The 20,619-nt window shown below is 42.8% G+C and overlaps 1 protein-coding gene across 4 annotated transcripts in view; it reads right to left on the minus strand.

Annotated features, from left to right (window-relative positions):
• The window catches only part of PTPRG (protein tyrosine phosphatase receptor type G), a 410,991-nt gene that overhangs the window by 38,045 nt on the left and 352,327 nt on the right, over positions 1 to 20,619 (minus strand). For all 4 annotated transcript variants that reach the window (XM_080606410.1, XM_080606411.1, XM_080606412.1 and 1 more), the window contains one exon: positions 5,501 to 5,592. In XM_080606410.1, the coding sequence (XP_080462536.1) occupies positions 5,501 to 5,592 (92 nt within the window). The remainder of the gene's footprint in view (positions 1 to 5,500; positions 5,593 to 20,619) is intronic.

Here is a 20,619-nt window from a genome sequence, read left to right on the forward strand (position 1 = left end):
TGGGTGACTGAGTCCACTCCTGAAGCCTCCATTACAATACCATAATTAGATATCCACCATAAATTCTTCGGTGTGCTGCAGGAGCAGGGCTGGTCAAACTGAAAACAGAAGGTGGATGTTCCCTAAAATACCTTGATATTTTCTTGGCTTCAGAGGATGACTGCGTTTGCAATATTGCGTTCATGAATTTAATTGAAGCTGAAGATAGGTACGATTCACAATATGGTGCTGGAACATAAATCCACAAGGAGCAGAAAGCAGACATGAAGTCTTAAACAGCTGAAGAGCGCTACTTCGGTGCTCAGTGAAAAACTCCGTGCCCTTGAGAAATAAGTCCTCAGCTGCAGTTAGCACTTCTCCCTGCCCCTCACCAGTCCCTAGCACAGCAGAGCACTGTGTTCAGCACACTGTCACTCAGTGGCCACTCACCTTGCCACGGACGTGTCCTGGTGCTCCACTCTTCTGGCCTGGGATGCAACCGAGACATGCAATGAGACAGCTGCATCTCAGCAGAAAACAGTAAGGAACCAACCTCAGTTGGGAACCTGCAGTTTCCTTGTCAAGTGAGGTACCTCGCTACAGTCTTTTAATAGAAACAGTTCATCATAGGGTGGTTGCCACCACAAAATAACAGAAATGCAGGAGGTAGGCTTGTAGAAAACACCCCAAGTCTAACCACTGATACGTTTGTCAGGAAAAGTTGAAGGGAATTATGGTTACTGAAAAAATAAGAAAGCAGCTTTCAAAAGTCTGCAGAAGATCCAAAAGAAGCTAAGAGTTAAGAAGATGGACTCTTGACAGGATGACTTCTTGTAACCATAAGACAGAGGGATATGACAGTGGGTGATGGCTGCGCTGGCCTCCACACCCTTGCATGACAGCATGAGGTGGCCAAGCCACCTTTTCAGTGCAGTGCACTTGGCTATTCCACAATTTCCTGGGCTCATGCAGTCACCCTGTGTCATTCTTGAAGAAGTATGGCAGTGTTTGTCCCAGATTCTACCACTGGTTACTTTAAATACACTATTCAGAAACTCCAGCGATAGTTACAAAATATTAATTTACTGCCATTTAAACCTAAAACTGCATGCACCATGACCTAGGTGCGCTAGGAAGTGCTCCTGAGTCTTGCAGTCTAGACACAGCTGAAAGGACTGGTATCACATCCGAGACATTTTACTTCTACTGAAAATGGTGAAAGACAGCTGGAATAATATGCTAAATGAACCAGCTGCGTTGGCCAGCTGTTCTGTTGTTTATGAGCTGTGTTTCTCTGGACTGTGGTCAAGACTATGCAGAATTTTGAATTTCGCCATAGGGTCAAGCCTTGGCTATCTCTGTGCTGATCTCACAAGTCCTGCTGGCATCGGTGCCACAATGCCTGTTGTGCCCTTGGGCTGGGCAAAGAACCAGGAAAACCACAGGAAGCTCCAGAACAACGCACCAACCCAAAGCAGGAAAGCTCTCAAACAAATGATAGGAGGAAGATGGAAGAAGTGGAATTTGTGCTAATTCCGCTGTTTGATACCATCTCAGTTAGACAGACAGACACTTCTGCGCTGCTTTCATGGAGCGAGTCTTGCGACCAGAGCAAAGGAAGACTGATGGAGATGCCTTTTGTTTTGTGGTATGCAAAATATACAGCTTTGCAGAAATGCTGCTGCTCTTATTCCTACTTATCTGATTCCAATGAAATGGATCAAGTCCAGAAACTTTTTAAACAGATGCTAACCCAACAACAAAAACAAACAAATGGGTACAGGAGCTGGTTTGCTGGCAGAGATGTTGCCATTATAGCGAAGATATCCATGCAAAGATGATGTAGGCATGGCCAAAATTAACTGAGTACAGCGGCAAAGAGAAAGGATACGGAGAAATAATTTTGTTTGGCTGAATGGAGGTGGTTTCAGAGTTCTGCCACTGATAACAGATGTGCTAGTCAGGCACAGAGCTGAGAGTTTAGATTTATACCTCAGTTGTAATATCCAGTGGCTGACTCAGTTAATATCTCCTTTGTCCTGTGTTTCTCTAGATCAAGCAGTGCAGATAATTATGAATAATGATAATGATTTGGGTCTCAGAGCAAATTTGCACAGATAACCACATGCCTACGGGTGACGTGGCTTCATGCACAATAATTAAGCATGTATGCTACGGGAAGTGAAGTAGAAAATGGGTAAAATCATTCCTTTACAAAAAGATTTTTCAGATTTTTGGCCCCGAAAAGCTGTACCGCGTACCAACTGGAGGTAGCTGGGAGACTGACTTTAGGGTTCATAGAACCAAGGAAACACACGGTGTGTGTAACCAAGAGCAGAGTGTAGCACAGAAATAAATAAGAAAGCTATCTCTGAGCATGCCGGCAACATCCGCAGAGCAGAGCAGTGGCACGCAGAGACACCAGCGCTGTGAGAGCTCTCGAGCTGCGTCAGGCCATCGCTGTGCCTGGCTCCCAGGCACCTGGCACAGCCACTCCGCACCTGGGCCAGGACCAGCTAGCCTAAATTCGCTCAGCCTTCTTCCACCAGCAGCTTTCTGCACACTGTAGATGGGCCCTGGCCAGTCTGTTACGTATCTTTCAGACACACTGCTCCGAATTGCCGCCAGTGTGGCTGCTTGCATACAATTGAGAGTAGAAGTTGGTCCAGCAGGTTGTAGGAGGTAGATGCATGGTTCCACAGGGATCTATCCAAATATCTTTTTTAAGGATGTACCGTCTGGGGTTTCACAAGCTAACAAGATAAATTCAGAAAAACTTGCTTTTGCAAAAATGCGGCTTATATTTTAATTCTGTGATTAACATACCAAAATAAGACTTTCTCAGACACTCTGACAGCTTCCACTGGAGAAGTTCAGAGGCTTATCACTTCACCAGTTGCTGTTAGTTCAAAGAAGAATTTTGTTATTTAATGTCTTGAAGGAACTTCAGTGGGCTGCCTACTTGGGACCAGCAGCTGATGTCAGAGAAGATCATTTAGGAACAGGTCTATAGGGGGAAACAGGCCTTTTCTGTATTTCCAAACCAGGAAAATGTTTAGGAGAGCTTCAGGATCTTTTCAAGCAATATCTTCCATCTTTGGAAAAAGGCGACATAGCTGGAATTTCTCTCTACTAACTTAGAGCCTGATTACAGACTCCCTGTTCAGGTAACAGTTAATACGCACAGAGGGAGGCACTTCCAGAGAGTGATTTGATTTTTGATGGCCTGAACAGCTTTACTGTCACTGCCAAGATCTTCAAGTTCATCAGTGCATTCCCTGTTAAGACCTTCTGGGTATGATTCAGCCTCAGATTAAGGCACCTCCATTTAGTTGTCTATATGCAGGTGTCTAAATATCTATCATATCCACAAAAATCTTATTAGAATGGAAATTTGAGGGTTAGATTCACCTTCGCATCCAACTAGACTAAACCTCTGTTTAGTCCAGTCCTGTTGGCCCAGCTCTTCAAATGCCTTAGAGCTGATCAGCAGTCCTTGCAAATTTTTTACTACAGAGCTTCTCGAGGTGTCCTATAGCATTTGATCTGCAGGTGTTTTAATCTGCAGTGCCCATTATCAGAAGTGAGCAGCAATTTCTTAGCAGTACTGAGTCTGAATAGACCACGGTGTGCACTGCTGTGACAGCAGCATCACACCAGTCCTTAAGGTGCCATGGTCCATCAGCTTGGCTTGCTATAATCATGGGTAGATGCACCCAAAATCTAATTTTCTTCATTTCTCAGTGACTTGGTGTTTACATGCAAGAATGACTGCTGAGAAGCACTAGTGTACGTACTGGCCTTATGATACATGCCACCTGCATTGTTTTAGTGGAACTTCTTCAGTCTATATTACAATTTATACAAGTACATTCCAGTCTTTAATGGACTGACCATCAAAACATCCCTGTGAAACGGGGAAGAACCATTGTCTCAACTCAACAGATAGCAGAGCATGAAAAGATGGAGCTTTCTGCTGGTTTCTTTGTCTAAGAAAAATTTGCCTCAGTTACAAAAAATAAAAACACAATTGACCAAAGAGAATGCCCTTTGAGGGGAGAATTTCTCTCTTCCCACTACCTTGTGCTCATAATCCCCCAGGTTTTGACATTGCTCTGCACAGTCCAGGCTAGCCCACCCTCCCCTTCCTCTCAGGCTCTAAGCAGGCATCACATGGCAGCAGACAACGTGGAACCATGACACTCATTGCCAAAGGCGGCCCCATCAGCAAAGTGCTGCACCCAGTTTTAGAGTAGGAAAAATGGAGTTCTCCACCTATTCAGGCTCTTCTGTGAAAGATCATCACAGGTGGTCTAAGACTGGTTTCCTGCCTCCTGTTACTCTGACGGAGAAAGAGAGGAAAGGTGGCTCCTTGCTAAGGAGGTGAGGTGGCCAAGACAAAGTCTGCCACAGAAAGGAGACGGGATGATAGCATGTTTTCTTTCCTCTTTGGTGGCACAGAATCAGACTGCAAGGCAAAATGCCTATCATTTTCTACAGGAATGTAATATCTAACCTTTCATATTAGTTCCCATGGGGACTTTTAGAAACTCTTCCTAGAAAGAACAGTCATACATGTCTGCTGAAGAAAATCAACGGAAATGTAAATGGACTCTCTCACTTTTCTAGGACGGATGTTTCTTCAATGTCTCAGAAATGGCTTTGATTTTTTTTTTTTTGTTAAAATGAACCTAATAGCTGCAAATTGAATCCCATACCAGCAATACAAATTACAGAATACGACAAGGAAACTTAAAACACCACCTGGAAGTGACAAGTACAAATATCCGACAGGCTGAGGTCAGTACAGCATTTTGGGAATTTTGGCTCTGCTTGAGAAACCGAGCAACATCAAAGAAGTCAGAGGCTGCAAAGGCCACTGTAACACCAAGCTGTTCTCTGCCATTACTACTTAAAGGGATCTGGATCCTGCACTTGATATTTCCTAGGGGAAATGCCTCACGAAGAGACTAGTGCTAAACCCTGCTTCCAGCTTTGCTCTCAACATAGCTGAGAGAAGAATTTGACCTTTGGTAATTTGATTAATACCAAATTAACAGACGGTTTTGGACTTTCTGAGATTGTTTGCTTACCCCTTCTGTCTTGCTTTCCTCCCTGAGACCCAGCAAACATCACCTCTGCACATGCCGAAAGCGGGGACAAACCCCCTGGTCTTGAGAGAGCAGTAGAGCTGTGTGTCCCTTGTCCACAACCCACCCCGACAGAGCAGTTTGTTTCGCCTTGGATGCAATGCGTTAGTGTTTTTAAGACGTGTTGCTTGTGGTCTTGACATTTGACAAAGGTTACTCTGAAATTCCTATTAAAACAATGTGGGAGAGATGCCTCTGCAAAAGTACAGCATTGGGACTCAGAGCCCCACTGCAAAGCATCTTAAAATAAATGAAGCAGCATTGATAACACAAATTTCTATAAAAATACACGTGATTTAATAAAACGTTCTCTTTACGTAATTAAACCAGACTCCAAATAGCACAAACACAGGAGATAAAGCCCGTCTTACCTGGAATAGGTATAATGGGAATACTTTCATTGGGGACCACACGGGGTGAGCTGCTGTCCTCCACATAGAAATGGGCAGTCTGAAAACACTTTCTGTTAAAGGGAAAATAAAAAAAAGGTTCAGGGTGTGAAAAAGCCCCAAACTTCTGCGCATCTTTGGCTTCTCCATTTCTGCTCCACAATTTCAGATATTAAAGTTTAAAAAAAATCAGTAAGTGAAAACATACTTGAGTTTTCAACAATTTCAATCCTAATTCCAGATTCTGGTGTGCTCTAATTCACTGACATCTGACATCCACCCATCATAAATGCCTCTGCACATTATTCCTAAGTACCACTGAATATGGAATTATCCTCGCAAAAGTCAGTGGTTGCAAAACAGGTTTCACATACATCATCCAGAAAGAAACTGCACACAAGAAACATATTCAGCATACAGTTCAAGCCAAATCCACCCAAGACACTAACATTTCTAGGGAACACATACTTACCGTAAAGGTTTATGCCATGTATCAGCAGACAGACAGTAATATAGCATCTGTAACTGCTGCATGTCACGATGTTCTGCTACAGAAGCTATCCTTCAAACATTTCTATATTTTTTTAAACACCAGAGCCATATAACCCTCATCCCATCCTCCTCCTGCAAACTTGTATTACATATGCTGCTACAGAAAAATGCAATAGACACTTAGCTTGGGCCCCAGGACTCAGCTCTGAAAAGGCCTATAAAGAATAGGAGAACTTAAATCCGCCTGACTTTTTTTTTTTTTTTTTTTTTTTTTTACCTGTATTTAAGGCAAAGGAGAGAGCACAAGCTGGTCATCACAGAAAAGGTACTGAGCAGAACAACATGAAGAGATCCGAGGAGACTCTGCATGGTGATGTTAACCGAGGCAGGGTTTTCCAACACCAGCGTCACTGCTCATTGCTGACTTAATGAGCTGCTTGAGGCTGGAACTGAATATTTAATGAGTCTTGCTTGGTCTGAGCAGCTATTGTGACACGAGAAGGGTCTGCTCTCATCTGTCAGGGGCACTTAACAATAGCTTCCCATTGCAGAAAGATGCCCTTCGCTGCAGCCCTTAATGAACTGCTCAACACCTGGGCAAAGTTTGCAGGCGGCCTTCCGAGCTGCGCCTTTTGTCAAGTTGCCGTTTTCCTTGCTGAAACATATTTGCATGGAGTGGCTTCTAAGTTTCTGCCTTGCAGTCTGCTCCTCTGTAATTTGGGCATTGTGCTCTGCATAGAGAGCCCACTCTGCTGAGCCGGCTTTGCTGACACGGTCAAAGTAATTTGTGCTCGCTTTGTTTTCAACATCCATATGTGCCAGAGAGCAAAAAAGTCGCTGAAAAGCAAACCACTCTCCTAGGCAAAACCAGAACCAAAAATAATCACAGGCACTTGCTTTCTATGCATTTGTACTTTCTAGCCCACAATCAGAGCGCTTTGTAATGCAAGCACATGCTGTAGCAGCACAAGTACAACTTAAGACAATACAGAAGCAGGAAAGGGCATATTGCGCAGCACGGAGCAACTGTCTCATAGCAGCTTTCTATTTTCAGACACCATGTCTTGCATTGTGCTGAAGTTATTTATTTAGTCGGTATGTTTTTGTTAAGAAACACCATAAGGTGAGTTCACACACGAGGATGCAAGATGCGCAATAGCCTCAGCATTTAAAAGCATCGGTTAAACTCCCCCCACCCTACTCGCTCCCCGGTCTCATTTTTTTTGGCAGCCTTTATTTTGGACAATGCACACCCTGGGGGCACAGAGCAGAATAAATCAGTCACACATAAAGAAGAAACTATGAATATGAAACAGGCAAAATGTTCCTGATTTTGATATATTTGGGGCTCTTTCCCTTGAGTCAATACTACAGAAATCCTTGAACTGCTTCTCCTGGTAATGAAGGCCTTAAGAAGGTGTTTGATAAAAGGACAGACCTTTACATAGGGATTTACAGGATTTTTTTAAGCTGACGATACTTAAGAAAAGCAATTATTTTTTGTAATTTGTTATTTTAGACTCCGAGAGACTCTGTTAGGCTGGCATTACGCTTTTTTTTTTTTTTTAGTGCAGCTGTAAGATAGCTTTTCCTTAATAGCCTCAAAACATGTAATTGTATTGCATAATCACACCGTGTGATACTGCAAGGCCCGCGATGGCGATAGCTGAGCACCCAGTGCAGCATATCTCTGCTGAGCACAACGGCGGAATAACAACGTTTTAAATGAGTATTTCACATAGCAAAGTTCGCTGCAATCATTAATGTCATTAACAATTCTGTATTTTATTCCTGGTAGACCTTCTGCAGCTGTTTTTGAAAAGGCAACCACACAATCCGAATAAAGGTTTTCTCAGTTACAAACATCACATAAAATACACCCTTGTCTTATGTTCACTTGTACATAATACAGCGTGCTCATCACTTTACAATGCTAGATACTGGCAAGTTACGTGAAGACATACCTCTCAAAGGTTTTTTAACCTGCTCACAATTGCTGTTTTCCAAGTTATCCAAGTTTATCCTCTACATCTGAGCTCGCTACACCCACGTCCTGATGACTCCCCCATCTCTCAGGGGCTCCTGGTGACAGGGTAAGACAGCACCGATGGGAATAGGCTCAAACTTGAGAGCAGGATAAAGCAGACTGATCTTCAAAAGGCCTTTTACAATGGGTTTCACAAACTCACTCCATGAATTTTCCAGCAAGATCTGCTTACTGGGCCTCTGCTTACTCTTGTGCCTCTCCTCTGTGCAGCTCCAGGAGGGAGCATACACCTTGGGGCACCAGACAGATGCCCACAAGCCGCCCAGTTTGGATAACAGCCATTTTTTAGCCTGGGACTGACCAGGTAAGGAGCTGTCTGGACCCAAGAAGAGCCTTCTGCAAACGCATCTAGCTTGTTGTAATACGTACTGATAGTTGGAATTGAGGCTATGGGAAGCCATTTCAGTAACTGTCTTCTTCCCTACTTTAGGGTGCTCCTATCTCTTCCCTGGCATGTTCTTCTGCCCGTTACCTTCCCGTCGGTATACAAACCTTAAGTGGCAGCAGTTGCTACAGCTACAAAAGGCTGCAGTGAATCTGTGTATATTGGGAGGGCTGGATAAAGGGAAGGGGTGAGAGCAGAAAATTGCTTATTTCAAGTCATTGGACAAGCAGCCATGGAGAGAGGTGGGAATGGATGCAGGGCTTGACAAGCTGCAAGTCTACAACTGTTTTCATGATGAGCACTTCAGCCTGTAACTTTTGACCCCAGGGTGTATACACGTTCAGGTATTTGTGCCCGTGTGTCCATTTGCTCAGAAAACCGACACTGTCAGCAGGAAAAAAATATGAGCTTTTTCTTCCGACAGAAGCAGTCCTTAGTGAATGAGCAATCTGAATTTGTCAATGGCATAAATGATTTTATTAAAATTTTAGCAATTGAAACACTAATTTTAGAGTAATTCTTGTACTCAGCAGAGGCTGAGCAAAAGCAAATCACAGCCCTGATTTCAATTCCAAAAGATTTCAGAGAGCCCATGTCTTTTCTGCAGTATACCAAAGAGTCTGCTGTCTCTGAAATAGGCTTGTGTGCAGCGAAGCACACAATTTTCTCTAGCCCCATATGTTTTTTGGCTCCCTTTCCCTGGGGTACAATAACTGTGCGAGATTGTGGTGATCAGATACACAATTGTCACATATGGACCGAAATGCAGAAAGTAAAAGACTACGAGATTAGCATCTCCCGAGAGAAGGAGCAGAGGCAGGGTCTGGAATGCAAAGATGACGTTAGGGAGAGCATCCCCCTGCCCAGAATCTTTTTGCAGAGATACCAACAGCGCTTTATTAAAGGAAGCTAACAGAATGCAAAGTCCAGAGCAGCAGCACCTCATTATCACACTGCAAGCAAAAAAAATATGCCAAGAGATGGTCCTGATTAGCTAGGTTAAATGCTTGTTCCATCTCCGCTGAGCAAAACACCAGATTAGCTTCTGCAAAAGAAGAGATGCCTCGTGAGATTTTGACACTCAAAACAGGTTTCCTTGGTTATTAGTTAATAAACCTCAAGCAGCTTCTCCTTCATGCTCATCTAAAAGCAAGAGGGAGAACCAGATCACACGACGGCCTGGAAGCATGGATGCATTTTATTTTTGCCTAGAAGATAATGCCTCAGTGTTTAGTTAATTCTGCTGCCAATACAAACACACAGCGCGTGCTGCAGCCGATGGCAGTGCTGGGACCCGCTCTGAGGGCAGCGTTTGGCCTTTACTCCTTTGTGCTCCGTCTCGCACAGGCAGCATCCCCTGATCTGCGCTGACAGGCGAGGGATCTGCACTGCTCAGGAGCAGCTGAGGCAGGAAGAGAAGGAGCAGGGGATTATTGCAGCAGGGCAAATGATCGCCCCTGCAGTGGCTGGCTGACTCCGCCAGAACAGCGGCCGAACACGGGAAATACCAAAGGAGAATGCTTCGCTTCCTGGGGACACCCAAGGGCCGTGTCCTGCCTTACACGCTGAAGTGCCTGGCATGGTCACTGATCCCTTGTCCATCAGGGATCTACTCTTTCTTTCCACAGCAGCTTCTGTTGGCTGGAGCCAGCATGTATTCCCTCTCTGAGGCTAGGCAGATTTACTCTTCTTTATTTCTGTAATAGCACTGAGGAGCTCTAGACTCCTGGTTTCTTTGCAGCTACTCTCTTCTTGGGTCATTACCTCCTAAAGCATGACCAATTTAGGGCAGATGGCTTGAAAGGGTCCTGGAGGCCTATTCGCTATCATCAGTGCAGGGCAAACCTTGTCCTCTGGGTACCCTTCCTCCAGAAACAGCCTCTCACAGACAGGAACTCTGCAGAACGTACATTTATTGATGAAGAGGTGCTGCAGCCACCCTACTTTCACACACAGTCCTTGGCTGGTAGGCAGCACAGGCAAGACTGAACAGAAGTCAAACCAGGATCTGTAACAGACCTTTATACCAGGCTGCTCAGGACACGGCTTATTCTTTATCGAACGCAACCTGGATACGGGCGTTCATTCATCATGCTCCTCCATCATGGGGGGGTCTGCAAATAACTACCGAATAAGGCCACAAAGACAGGAAATTATCCCTTTCACTACCTCTGCACAATCGTTTTCACTTTCAATAGAAGAAAAGATGCTTCAGATTCTCACTGAACTGTTTTGCATGTTTTCCAGGAGACACAATTAAGATTGGCTTCTGCTGGCACCAAAAGCAGAGTATGTATGCAGTCAAGTGTACTAGTAACACATGGCTCTGCACTTTAAACTAGCTTCACTATTCCTTGGCAAGCATTTGTCACTGTCAGAATTGGCAATGACTCCTCAGAAAAGAGCCGCAGACTATGGAACAACAGAAGTGCTGCAAATCATGACCGTGTCACCAGCAGAGCAGTGGATGGGAGCCTGGACAGCAGCTGTCTGCAGTCTGCACTGCTCTAGCTGGGGTCATCAGTCACTGATTTCTATGAGCAATAAAACTGACTCAAGCGTTAAGAAGAAAAAGAGAAGAAAAAAACACATGGAAAAAGCTGATCTTATGAATATGAATAAGTGACCAGCATGGAGCAGTGATATTCCATTCATTGTATCAGAAGGGCATCTGCATTTTCTCTTTTTTAGCCATAAAATGGCTTATATTGCCCCAATTTTCTTCAATTATTTTCCTTCTCAGGTCTTTACGCTTAAAGATCAGAATCCAAAAGCTGAGCTACAAAAGAACCTATGCTGTGCTGGAACAGTAACGCCGTGAAGGCTTACTGAAGTTGAGCTATGGGAGGATATACAAAGTAGGAACGCACAAAAACCAAGATGGTGAAGGAGAGCTGAAAAAGGAGGAAAATTTCCCTGTTATAATGCTGATTCTCCTGCATATCCCTCCTGAAGACGATTCACCTTCTCCCCACAAAGCAATTTCTGCCTGTAATCTTCCTGAGCAGTGTTAAGCATCGTACAGATATGATAACTGGAGAGGTCTAGACAGTACATGGATAGATTTCAGGAGTTCACAGCTGCCAAGTGTTTGGCAGGCAGAATGGTGAAAAGTAGGCTGTTCCTTTCAGAGGACTTCCTCCGGGCAAGGAGAAATGCTTTCCACACTAGTCACTTGTGCACCAACACAGTCCCATAGATGCTAAAACGATCCAAGTGCTAATCACCAGTCCAACCACACATACTTAGAACTACACATACTACTAAGTCGCAGAGAAAGACAGGAAAAATGCTGAGAAAAGGTAGATGGAAAAAAAAAAAAAGGTGTGTAAAAATCTGAGGCAGTATTTGTGATGAAGAACAAACAACTAGAAAAATTCGCCATCTGAAAAACTAATCTGCAAACAAGGCAAGGGATTTTTGACACAGAAAGACAGCTAATTTAATATTGATGGCCTATATTTGCCAGCTGACTACACAGCTCTCCACAAAATTAAAAATCCTCTTCTTCCTATCCTCTGAGATCCTGGATTTAGACGGCATCTTCCTGCACCAGACTACACACCCATTTAAATCACGTATGGTACTGAACTCAGACATTAGACAAGAAATAATCATTTTTAGAAGGGTATTGAAATGGCTAACAGCACACACCAAGACGAGCTGCTTTCAAGTCATCCCCCCCTTCATCAGCTGTGCGACCAGAAAGCGCCCAGGTGGCCAACGGAGAAATGCACTCAGAAAGCTCTCTAACTGCAAATTGTAAGTGGATAAATTGTAGTTTAACTCAGCACAAACATTTTCCACGCTTCCTTATCCCATCTTGCTGTGGTCCCTGGAGAATGGCAAAGACGATCGTGAACCCTTATTTGTGATGACACTTGGCCCTGTACCACTTGGTAGCTAATTACTCTCCCGGTGACCTCTGACAGGGCCAGCAGCATCAGGCCTTCCCCTCCTGCTTTAATCAATACTCACAACAGCTGTGTTGGATACACTCAGCAATTTTACAGATGACTGAACGGGCTTACTTTACTCATCAGTATTTGCTGCTGCAAGAGAACAAGCTTCTTAGCGTATGCATTACCGCTCAAATTTTTAATGTCTTCGGGCAAAAATGGGGTAGAAAAAGCTATGGGTGGTATCTTAAAATGGTTTAAAAATTAGGCATAGTTTTAAAAGCAAAGGGAAGCTTGATGCACTCATTTTCCTTTCCCTGAGCCAACTATTTATTTAGTGCAACATTCATACCACAAAGACTAGAAAATCAGAGGAAAACAAACGCATGCCTTTTCCAATTAAATAATACCCCAGGCAATTCCTACAAAACGTGCACTTCCAATGCCCCAAACGTAACATAATATTAAAAGGGAAGCGAAAACTTTCTCACAGAAGGAAGCTAAATGTAGCCAAGTGAAGAGTTGTTCTGTAATCACGAGAACTGCAGCAATCAATGAAGATTGCCTCTTACTAGAAAGGAGCTTTTAGTAGCACCTTTAAGAACTCAAAATTGGGCACACTTGATATTATCATTTCGGGACATGAATTCCCTTTGGGAATGAATCTCAGAAGAGGAAAGAAGGAAAAAAAGAGCGAGGGTAGCACACCAGGAAGTTAAGATGCAGGTATTTTTAAATGCAAAGTGTAATTCATGGATCAAAGTTGTGTTGTAAGAAGCACGATACAGAGATGATCCCAGCTAAGAGAGGCCAGGAGAGATTTGGCTTCTGCTTGGAACATTCACCTAAATGTCCCTAATTAATCCTACCTCAGCTCTCAAAATAGAAGAGCTCTACTGTTCTTGTTGCTAAAATGTTCCTTCTCTGAATCAGGACATTCAACTGACAATTATTTTAGGTATCCCAAGCTACAGACAAGGACCTAAACGGAATACAAGAATGTGCTAACACATCAGGCACAACTTTTCTGTTTTGAAGGCCCTGACCACTTCAGGCCGAAATGCCACAGTTTATTAAATATAATGAACTGCTTGATGGGAAGTGGACTCTTCCTCATCAGACATGTCCACTTGTGCCTGGATTAAAACTGCATGGGAGAAACTAGGAAGATTTCCCAACGTTGCTGGCCATATTTCATGTTCACTGTATTGGGGCCAGGATAAAATATTAAAAATGTAATTATTTCCTTCCTCTTTTCATTACTGTGTATTTAGAAGGTGGGCCTTTTCCACTGGCCACTTCAGAAAGAAACTGCTACTTATTTTTTTAATTTTTAATTTTTTATCTTCTCTTAACTCTGTTTAGAACACAATTAGTCATGGAACAAAACGACACCTTTAGAAGCATAGCACAAAGGAAAAGAAAAGAGCAGCTGGCACCAAGAGCAGAGAAGCAAATTATTTAGTACCTGCGGGATAATGAGAACACTGAGAATACACTGCTTAATGGTAGCGCTCCGACAGGGCTGCGTACGTCACCTCATCACGCTAATACAGACAGACCGGGTGGCAGCCAGCTGGTCCTCCTTCCCCACCCATCTCCCTGAAAGCAAAGATTTGTAAGCCGCCAAATAATAAACCTGGACAGAAGTCTTGAGGATCATTAATCTTGCTATCAATCAACCCACTTGGCGACTCGCTTCTTGCTGCTGTTGGTACTAATGCGGTAGTGACTCAAGAGCTCTGTGGAAGCCTGGCGTATGCGTGTCTGAAGCATTGCTTTAATGAGTTTCTTGCATTCATAGGTTAACAAATGTGACAAGGAAGCACAAATATCAGAGACAATAAGATGATGTCCATTGAGTCAAAGCACTGAGAAATGCTGCACTGTGTATTCTGCCCTAGTATGCTGAACACATCTCTAACAAGCTCTGTAAAAATACTCGAGTCAGACCCCAGCGACCTATCTGGGATGCCAGGAGAGATGCAGCCATGCTAGTGTGAGCTCTGCCTGCTCCAATACTCCTTATCTGCCGGGCTAAGTATCTCAGGCATAGCTCTGCCCTCATAGAGCTATCTTGCAGAGAAGCAAGTTGTATGAGCTGAAGTGGAGTTCTGGTCAAACAGGACAATCAGTGGGGTATAAACATAGCCCCTGGGCTCCCTTCGCTAAAGACAACAGACCCACATCAATTCATAGATAAGCACAAACCGTCCCTGCATCAGTAGGATCAGTCCAGTAGTATCTGCATTAAACACTGCAGTGTTTTCTGCTACAATGTTTCTAAAAAGTAAACAGTATCAGCAATAGCAGTAACATCAAACAAATCCCAAGATAATTGATATTGTAAGAAAAATCTGATTAATACCAAGAAGTGGTAAGCAGTATTAAGCATACTTAGGCATAATAAATGAGCACGTAAAGTAAAAACCATGCTTATTTCAAATTACCATCTCCGCAGACCAAATAAGCCATAATAAAAAAATCTAGAAATATTATAAGCAAGTAACGAAGACCACTATATCCACTATAACACGAGGCAGAGGGAACTACAAGGATCATCCTGAAAGAACTTGAAATAAAGCGAGAAAGAGTTCCCCTTTCAAAGTATTTATTAAGAACAAGGACATCTTTGAAGCTTCAAGCCTATGGCTCATTCAAAGCCCCTTAAATTTCAGTGTCAAGGAAATGCACTTTTATAGCACGTGGGGACTCAAAGCATGAGGCGTATCAGCAAAGTCATCATGAAGTATATTGACAGGCCCCCAATTATACAGAAGAGTCAAGAACTGAAAAATCACAAAGCAACAGATGTAGAAGAGACTTTGCCTTTAAGGAATCATTCTAAATTATTCTGAAAATTCAGAATGCTTTCATCCTCATGACAAACTCTTTTTCAGTAAGAATACACTTGGGCAAATAAACTATTGCTTTCCCATTGTCTTAATCAGTCTGTAGAAACATCTAATAACAAAGCTAATCACAGTGAGGAGAACATCTTGATTCAAGATAAAAGTTCATTGCAAATAAGAAAAACAGGAAATTCAGTCAACCTATGTTAATTAGTAGATTCCTTAACGCCAGATACTGTTTAATATATTTTCTATTTATAGACTGTTCTCCTTTTTGCATGATTTCCAAAGCTTTAATCTACCTTTTATTAAGCTCCTTATAACCTTTCAGTATTGACAAATGTGGGACTGAGGAAAAAAAGAAAAAAAAAAACACAAGAACAGGAGTTTGCATCTAGGAAAAACACGTGAATGCTCCTTAATGTATGAAGAAATGTGTCTGGGTACGTCAGGCACTTGCTTGGAAGTAGACATGTAAATTAAAGGCAAGCTCTTGTCTCAGTATTTTCTTTTCTTTCACAGCACACGAAGTGACACAGCTGCAAAGGCAGGCATGCTATCCGTGAGGAACGTAGGAGATGTCTGCACCTAGGTGAATTGTTCAGTGCTGACACCTCCAACAATTCAGATTCATTTTCCGCCTACTGTATTTATGCATTTCATTTCCATGCTCTTAAGTGATCCGTGGTGCTGCTTTTGCTGCGATTAGTGCAGCGATTAGACAGGAAGCTCAGGAGGGGAAAACAGAGCAGCACCCACCATGGCCAGCACCATGCATTCGGGTACGTGGGCAAAGGGAGCTTCCAGCCCCGACAGGGGTCCTGCCTTTAGACCCACTCCAACAATTTCCATCTTTGTTGGTAATTGGGAACGGTAGTAACAAGCCTTCCTATTTTATTCCTGTATTTTAATTCAAGGAGTTTTGTGAGCTAAAAATGCTTAAAATGCAGACTAAACAGCAGAGTATTTTGCCACTATTTCTGGTAGTTTTGTCCCAGACATTTGGTTTCAGATCTGTGATTTCCTGTCGAGAACACACAAGTGTGAAATACTTGTTGATCCGTTTATTCATTTGCCTCCTGGCTGATCATAGCCATTTTGACAGAACAGACAAATTGATTTGCTCTGTGTTGTTTTTTCACATGCTCCTCCACCAGTCTGAAAATACCGCCCCAACTTCCCAGATGCTGTGCTTAGGTCTTCATCACTCCTGCACCCTCATTTTACATCCTGCACCCTCATTTCTGAGGCTTGCTAAGCCTATTTCACACAATGCCCAGGATGTCTGAAATTTCACAAACTCTCGCTATAGCAGCTTCCACAACTCCATCTGCCAGACGAAAATGATACATAATATTTAGAAAAACTCTTTTTGAACCATTCATACCCAATGAACAATTTACATCACTCGCTAGGACACCAGACATATCTGCTGGCACGGATGCTCAAATATATCTGTGACAATTGCACTTGGTTACTGCAGGCAGTATTTAACCATTATCTATGACACATCGCAGCAAACCATCTATTTTTCCAAGTCATGAACAAACATTGCAATTTGGAAAGGAAACAATTCCTGAACATTCTCATTGAGGAAATGGCAAATGTAACAGCTTCAAGTGATGAGGCAAAACCCTGTAACATCAGCACAAGTTATTCAATGCAAAGTAATTTCAGCAGGCTAACAAATGAGCCACTTTTCTCAGACAGGCGTGCAGCAGAATCCAGTGCCTTTAATTGATATGCCCTTTTATTTCAAAACATGCTGTCTCCCTCTGGTTGGACTAGACCAATGGGATGCAGCAAATCCAGGAAAGAGCTGAAGAAAGCAAACTTGGCATGACAGTAACTAAATGTTGATTCAAGGGAATTAGGGGACGTTCAAGGGGACAGGTCCCAGGCTCCAAATTATGCTCCACTCTTGTATTGCCCCCATATGATTACAGCAAGTTTGCTTACAATTTGCTGCTCACACTTCTAATTGGATTCCTGCAAAGGGCAGTTTGCTGTGCCATGAGCTTGTCACTTTAGATCCCGCTTTATCTCCAAACCACTCAATTAATAATCCATTCCATTTATTATAAAAGCATTTGTTTCGACCCATATGATGCTATCAGCAGCCATCCCATTAATATTTATTTTCACAAAGCGGTCCACTGATGTTAAGGTCTCAGATACAACTGGTAACTTTAAAAGAGGAAAATACATGAAACCAAAAAAAGTCAAAACAGAACACGAGCTGTAATAGCAAACATCCAACCCATATGAATTTAACTCCTTCTGCACAGAAAGCCTAGTAAATACAGTGAGGTTGGTGGAGGGCAATGACAATGGGAAAGCTCAATCAGTCACCAGAGAAATGATGTGTGAGGTTGCCAGCACATCTCCCTGGGGTGGGGAGCAGTCTGGACCACCAAGAAAAAAAGATGTTGGAAGGAGGTGTGGGAGGGGAATGTTCCCCCACTGTCTTCCACCCCAGTGAACCTTAAACTCTGGGCTAGGGGAACACAGGGAGCACAAACATGGTTTAAAGCATCCTTTCTTCAGCATCCTTTTCTGTGCTGAACACACAGGGAATTACAACACAGGCTGTTCCAGCTTGATATTGTCGAAGTCAACAGGACCCCATACTTGTCAGCTAAGGAGTGGGCTGCAGATGGTTTGAATGTCTCAAGAAAGCTGGTATAAAGCTCTTTCAGTGCGAGGAAGCACTGCCAGGGACAGACTGGACATCCGAGTGAAAGTTCAAACCCCGCAGACAGCACTGAAACACACCAAAATCTCAGACTCCCAGTAAAACGTGGACTTTTCATTTCCCCACAGGCCTAAGTGCAGCTTGTATTATTACAAATGCTGGTGAAATGGGAGCATTTCTTCTGTGTTCAGAAGCGCCCAGCTGCTTCTCTTGCAGAATGCTCCTGAGAGTGAGATTACACATTCAGACATGGTGAGATGAAGCAGCTGCTGTGAATGTATATCAAATACTGTGATTTCTTCTCTTCTGCTCGCTTATTCTGTGCATCTTGAATAAAACTATGCTGCAGGGACAACAAGTCTCTTTGTAGTAGTCTCCACCTATTCCTTTAAACTATACAACAGGGAACTTGCTCAGTGTAGCTCTGTGGATAACAAAAACAGTGATGTTGAACTCTAACCTTCCGCTACCACAAAGAGCTAAATTAATTCCCTGCAGCACATCAGTGCTGCTTTTGAAAAGGCCCAGACACTGCAAAAAACAGATGGAAACTAAACTTATAGGCCTTTAAAGATGTCAAGCATTTCCTTGCAATGATGGCATAAGAATCTTTCTTCTTCCCATCAATTTTTTTATTAATCAGAGCACACATGGCAACTCCCTGTGTGGCACCACTCGGGGCTCACCCCATCAACATAAAACCTTGGGAAATTATCACCTCAGGTTTACCACTGGGATAACAACGCTTTTATACCCAGAGTTAAAAAGATGAATTGTCACAGATTTATAGATCAACACACAACAGCAGACACCAAATTCCAACACCGTTCTGCTGTCCCTTGTCTTCCCAGGGACTGTTTCTGCGATTCACTACAGGATCTGGCTCAGAAGGAAGGAAGGGCTCCTGTTGCACTCTGCCACCTTCATGCTTTTGCTTGCAGGGCTACCGTTTTGCACATTTTGAAGCACAAACTTGTCTTGAACTGCAGCAAAACAAAGCCTGCAGGCTCCTGCTCTAGCAGGCAAATACTCTTAAGAGAACTGCAGAGCCCCCATAGGCTCCCAAATTCTCGTCTCCACCATCCAATTATGTGGAACAGAAAACTCTTGATCATCCATTTTCTTGAAGCCATTTGCATGAGGATCTGAGTCAAGTTACTCTTTCTCTCCCAAAGAGCTGAACTGGCGTTTTTAACTTCAAGAGGGCAGAGTGGTTGTGAAGTGCCCAACCACCTCTGAAGAGACTTTGGGGACCTGGAGCCAGGTCCTTGTTCAGAGATGACAATTATTACCGTGAGCATAAGAAAAAGGGTTCTGCCCTACTGACTGTAGCCAAGTGCTCCACATAAGTTGGCTTAGCAGTGGTAAATGTCACGTTTACGATGTGTTTTGCAACATGGAAGTCCATAATTTGCTTTCCAGGGACCTATGCTTGATTATCAGGAGAGTTAGAAGCATTCACTGAAGTCTAATGAATAGAATTAACACATCATTTAAACAGGGACTAATATGTATGCAAATTAGAAAAAGTTAGAAATAAGAGTTCAACCCGTAATTTCAGAAAATGTAGATGTTTCCTTGTGAAATATGAATGTTTCAATTCACATCATATCTTCACATCTATGTTAGCTGCTCTGCATGTGAACAATAGGCATCAAGCCCATTTTGATTTTTATATTTGAACTTGGACTTACAAAATGGATTATATTGAAACTTGAATAATATATATGCTAATTAAATACTCCATTTAATGACATAAATAAAGACGAAGACCAACACAGGCTAATTTACATTTGCAAATTTCCTAATTACTGTATTTTCCTTTGTAAAGCAGAAACTTTATTTTCACAGTCACTGGAAAAAAAGAGAATAATTTCTTTGCTGAAATGATTTTAAAAATCTTTTCAACTTTTTTCATTCTTTAGGACTGATCTCCAAGGAAATACAATTCCTACAATTGCTTTGCCTAGACAGATTCAATATTAAATGTCACCCAAGTCAAACTATGGTGATTTGTGCATGCAAATGGCATTACTTAATTATTATCAGAGGTTTCTGGAAAAGGAATTGCTGTCAATAAATATAAGGTAACACTCTCCCCCCTCAATACCACAAAGTACGTTCGGAACAACTCTGGCAGATATAAACCAAATGCCCTTGGTGTTTGATGGGCTGTTAATCTCTCTCTCCCTTCTTTCTCTGCTCCCCCAAATTAGACAGTACAAGGGCACAGGACAAGTGGGTAGCTGTAGGGAGACTAAGCATTAGCAGAAAACATGACTATGACTTCTGACTTCCAAAGCTTACAGAAAAGCTTGCTGAAGAATAAACAGATTGTAGGAAAAGCACTGTTAAGTTAAAAGGCCTGTTTGTACCTTTAGCAGTGAGGAAAGTGGTGAAAAACAGTTCATTGAAATGAATGTGAAGCCTGTAAAAATATCATGGCCAGGAATCTTATTTCGTGTATGTTGAATAAACGTTGGTTATGTGGATGAAGACGCCTGGATTCCGCATTAACTCACAAAACCAACATCTGCAGGCTGTGGAAAGTGAACTGCAAAGCAAACCCATTTTCTCTCTGACTGAAAGAGCACCCTGAATGCTTCAAAAATAAGGAGCTGTATGAATGGGAAGAGACTAACCATTCTGGTAGGTTTACATCCTAGGCTTTTATTCAAAATGAACAAATAACCAAAAAAATGACAGGGATGAGGACTGCACCTCCAGAGCT

The sequence above is a fragment of the Anser brachyrhynchus genome, assembly GCF_964034855.1.
Source record: "Anser brachyrhynchus genome assembly, chromosome: 10".
Classification (NCBI taxonomy): Eukaryota; Metazoa; Chordata; class Aves; order Anseriformes; family Anatidae; genus Anser; species Anser brachyrhynchus.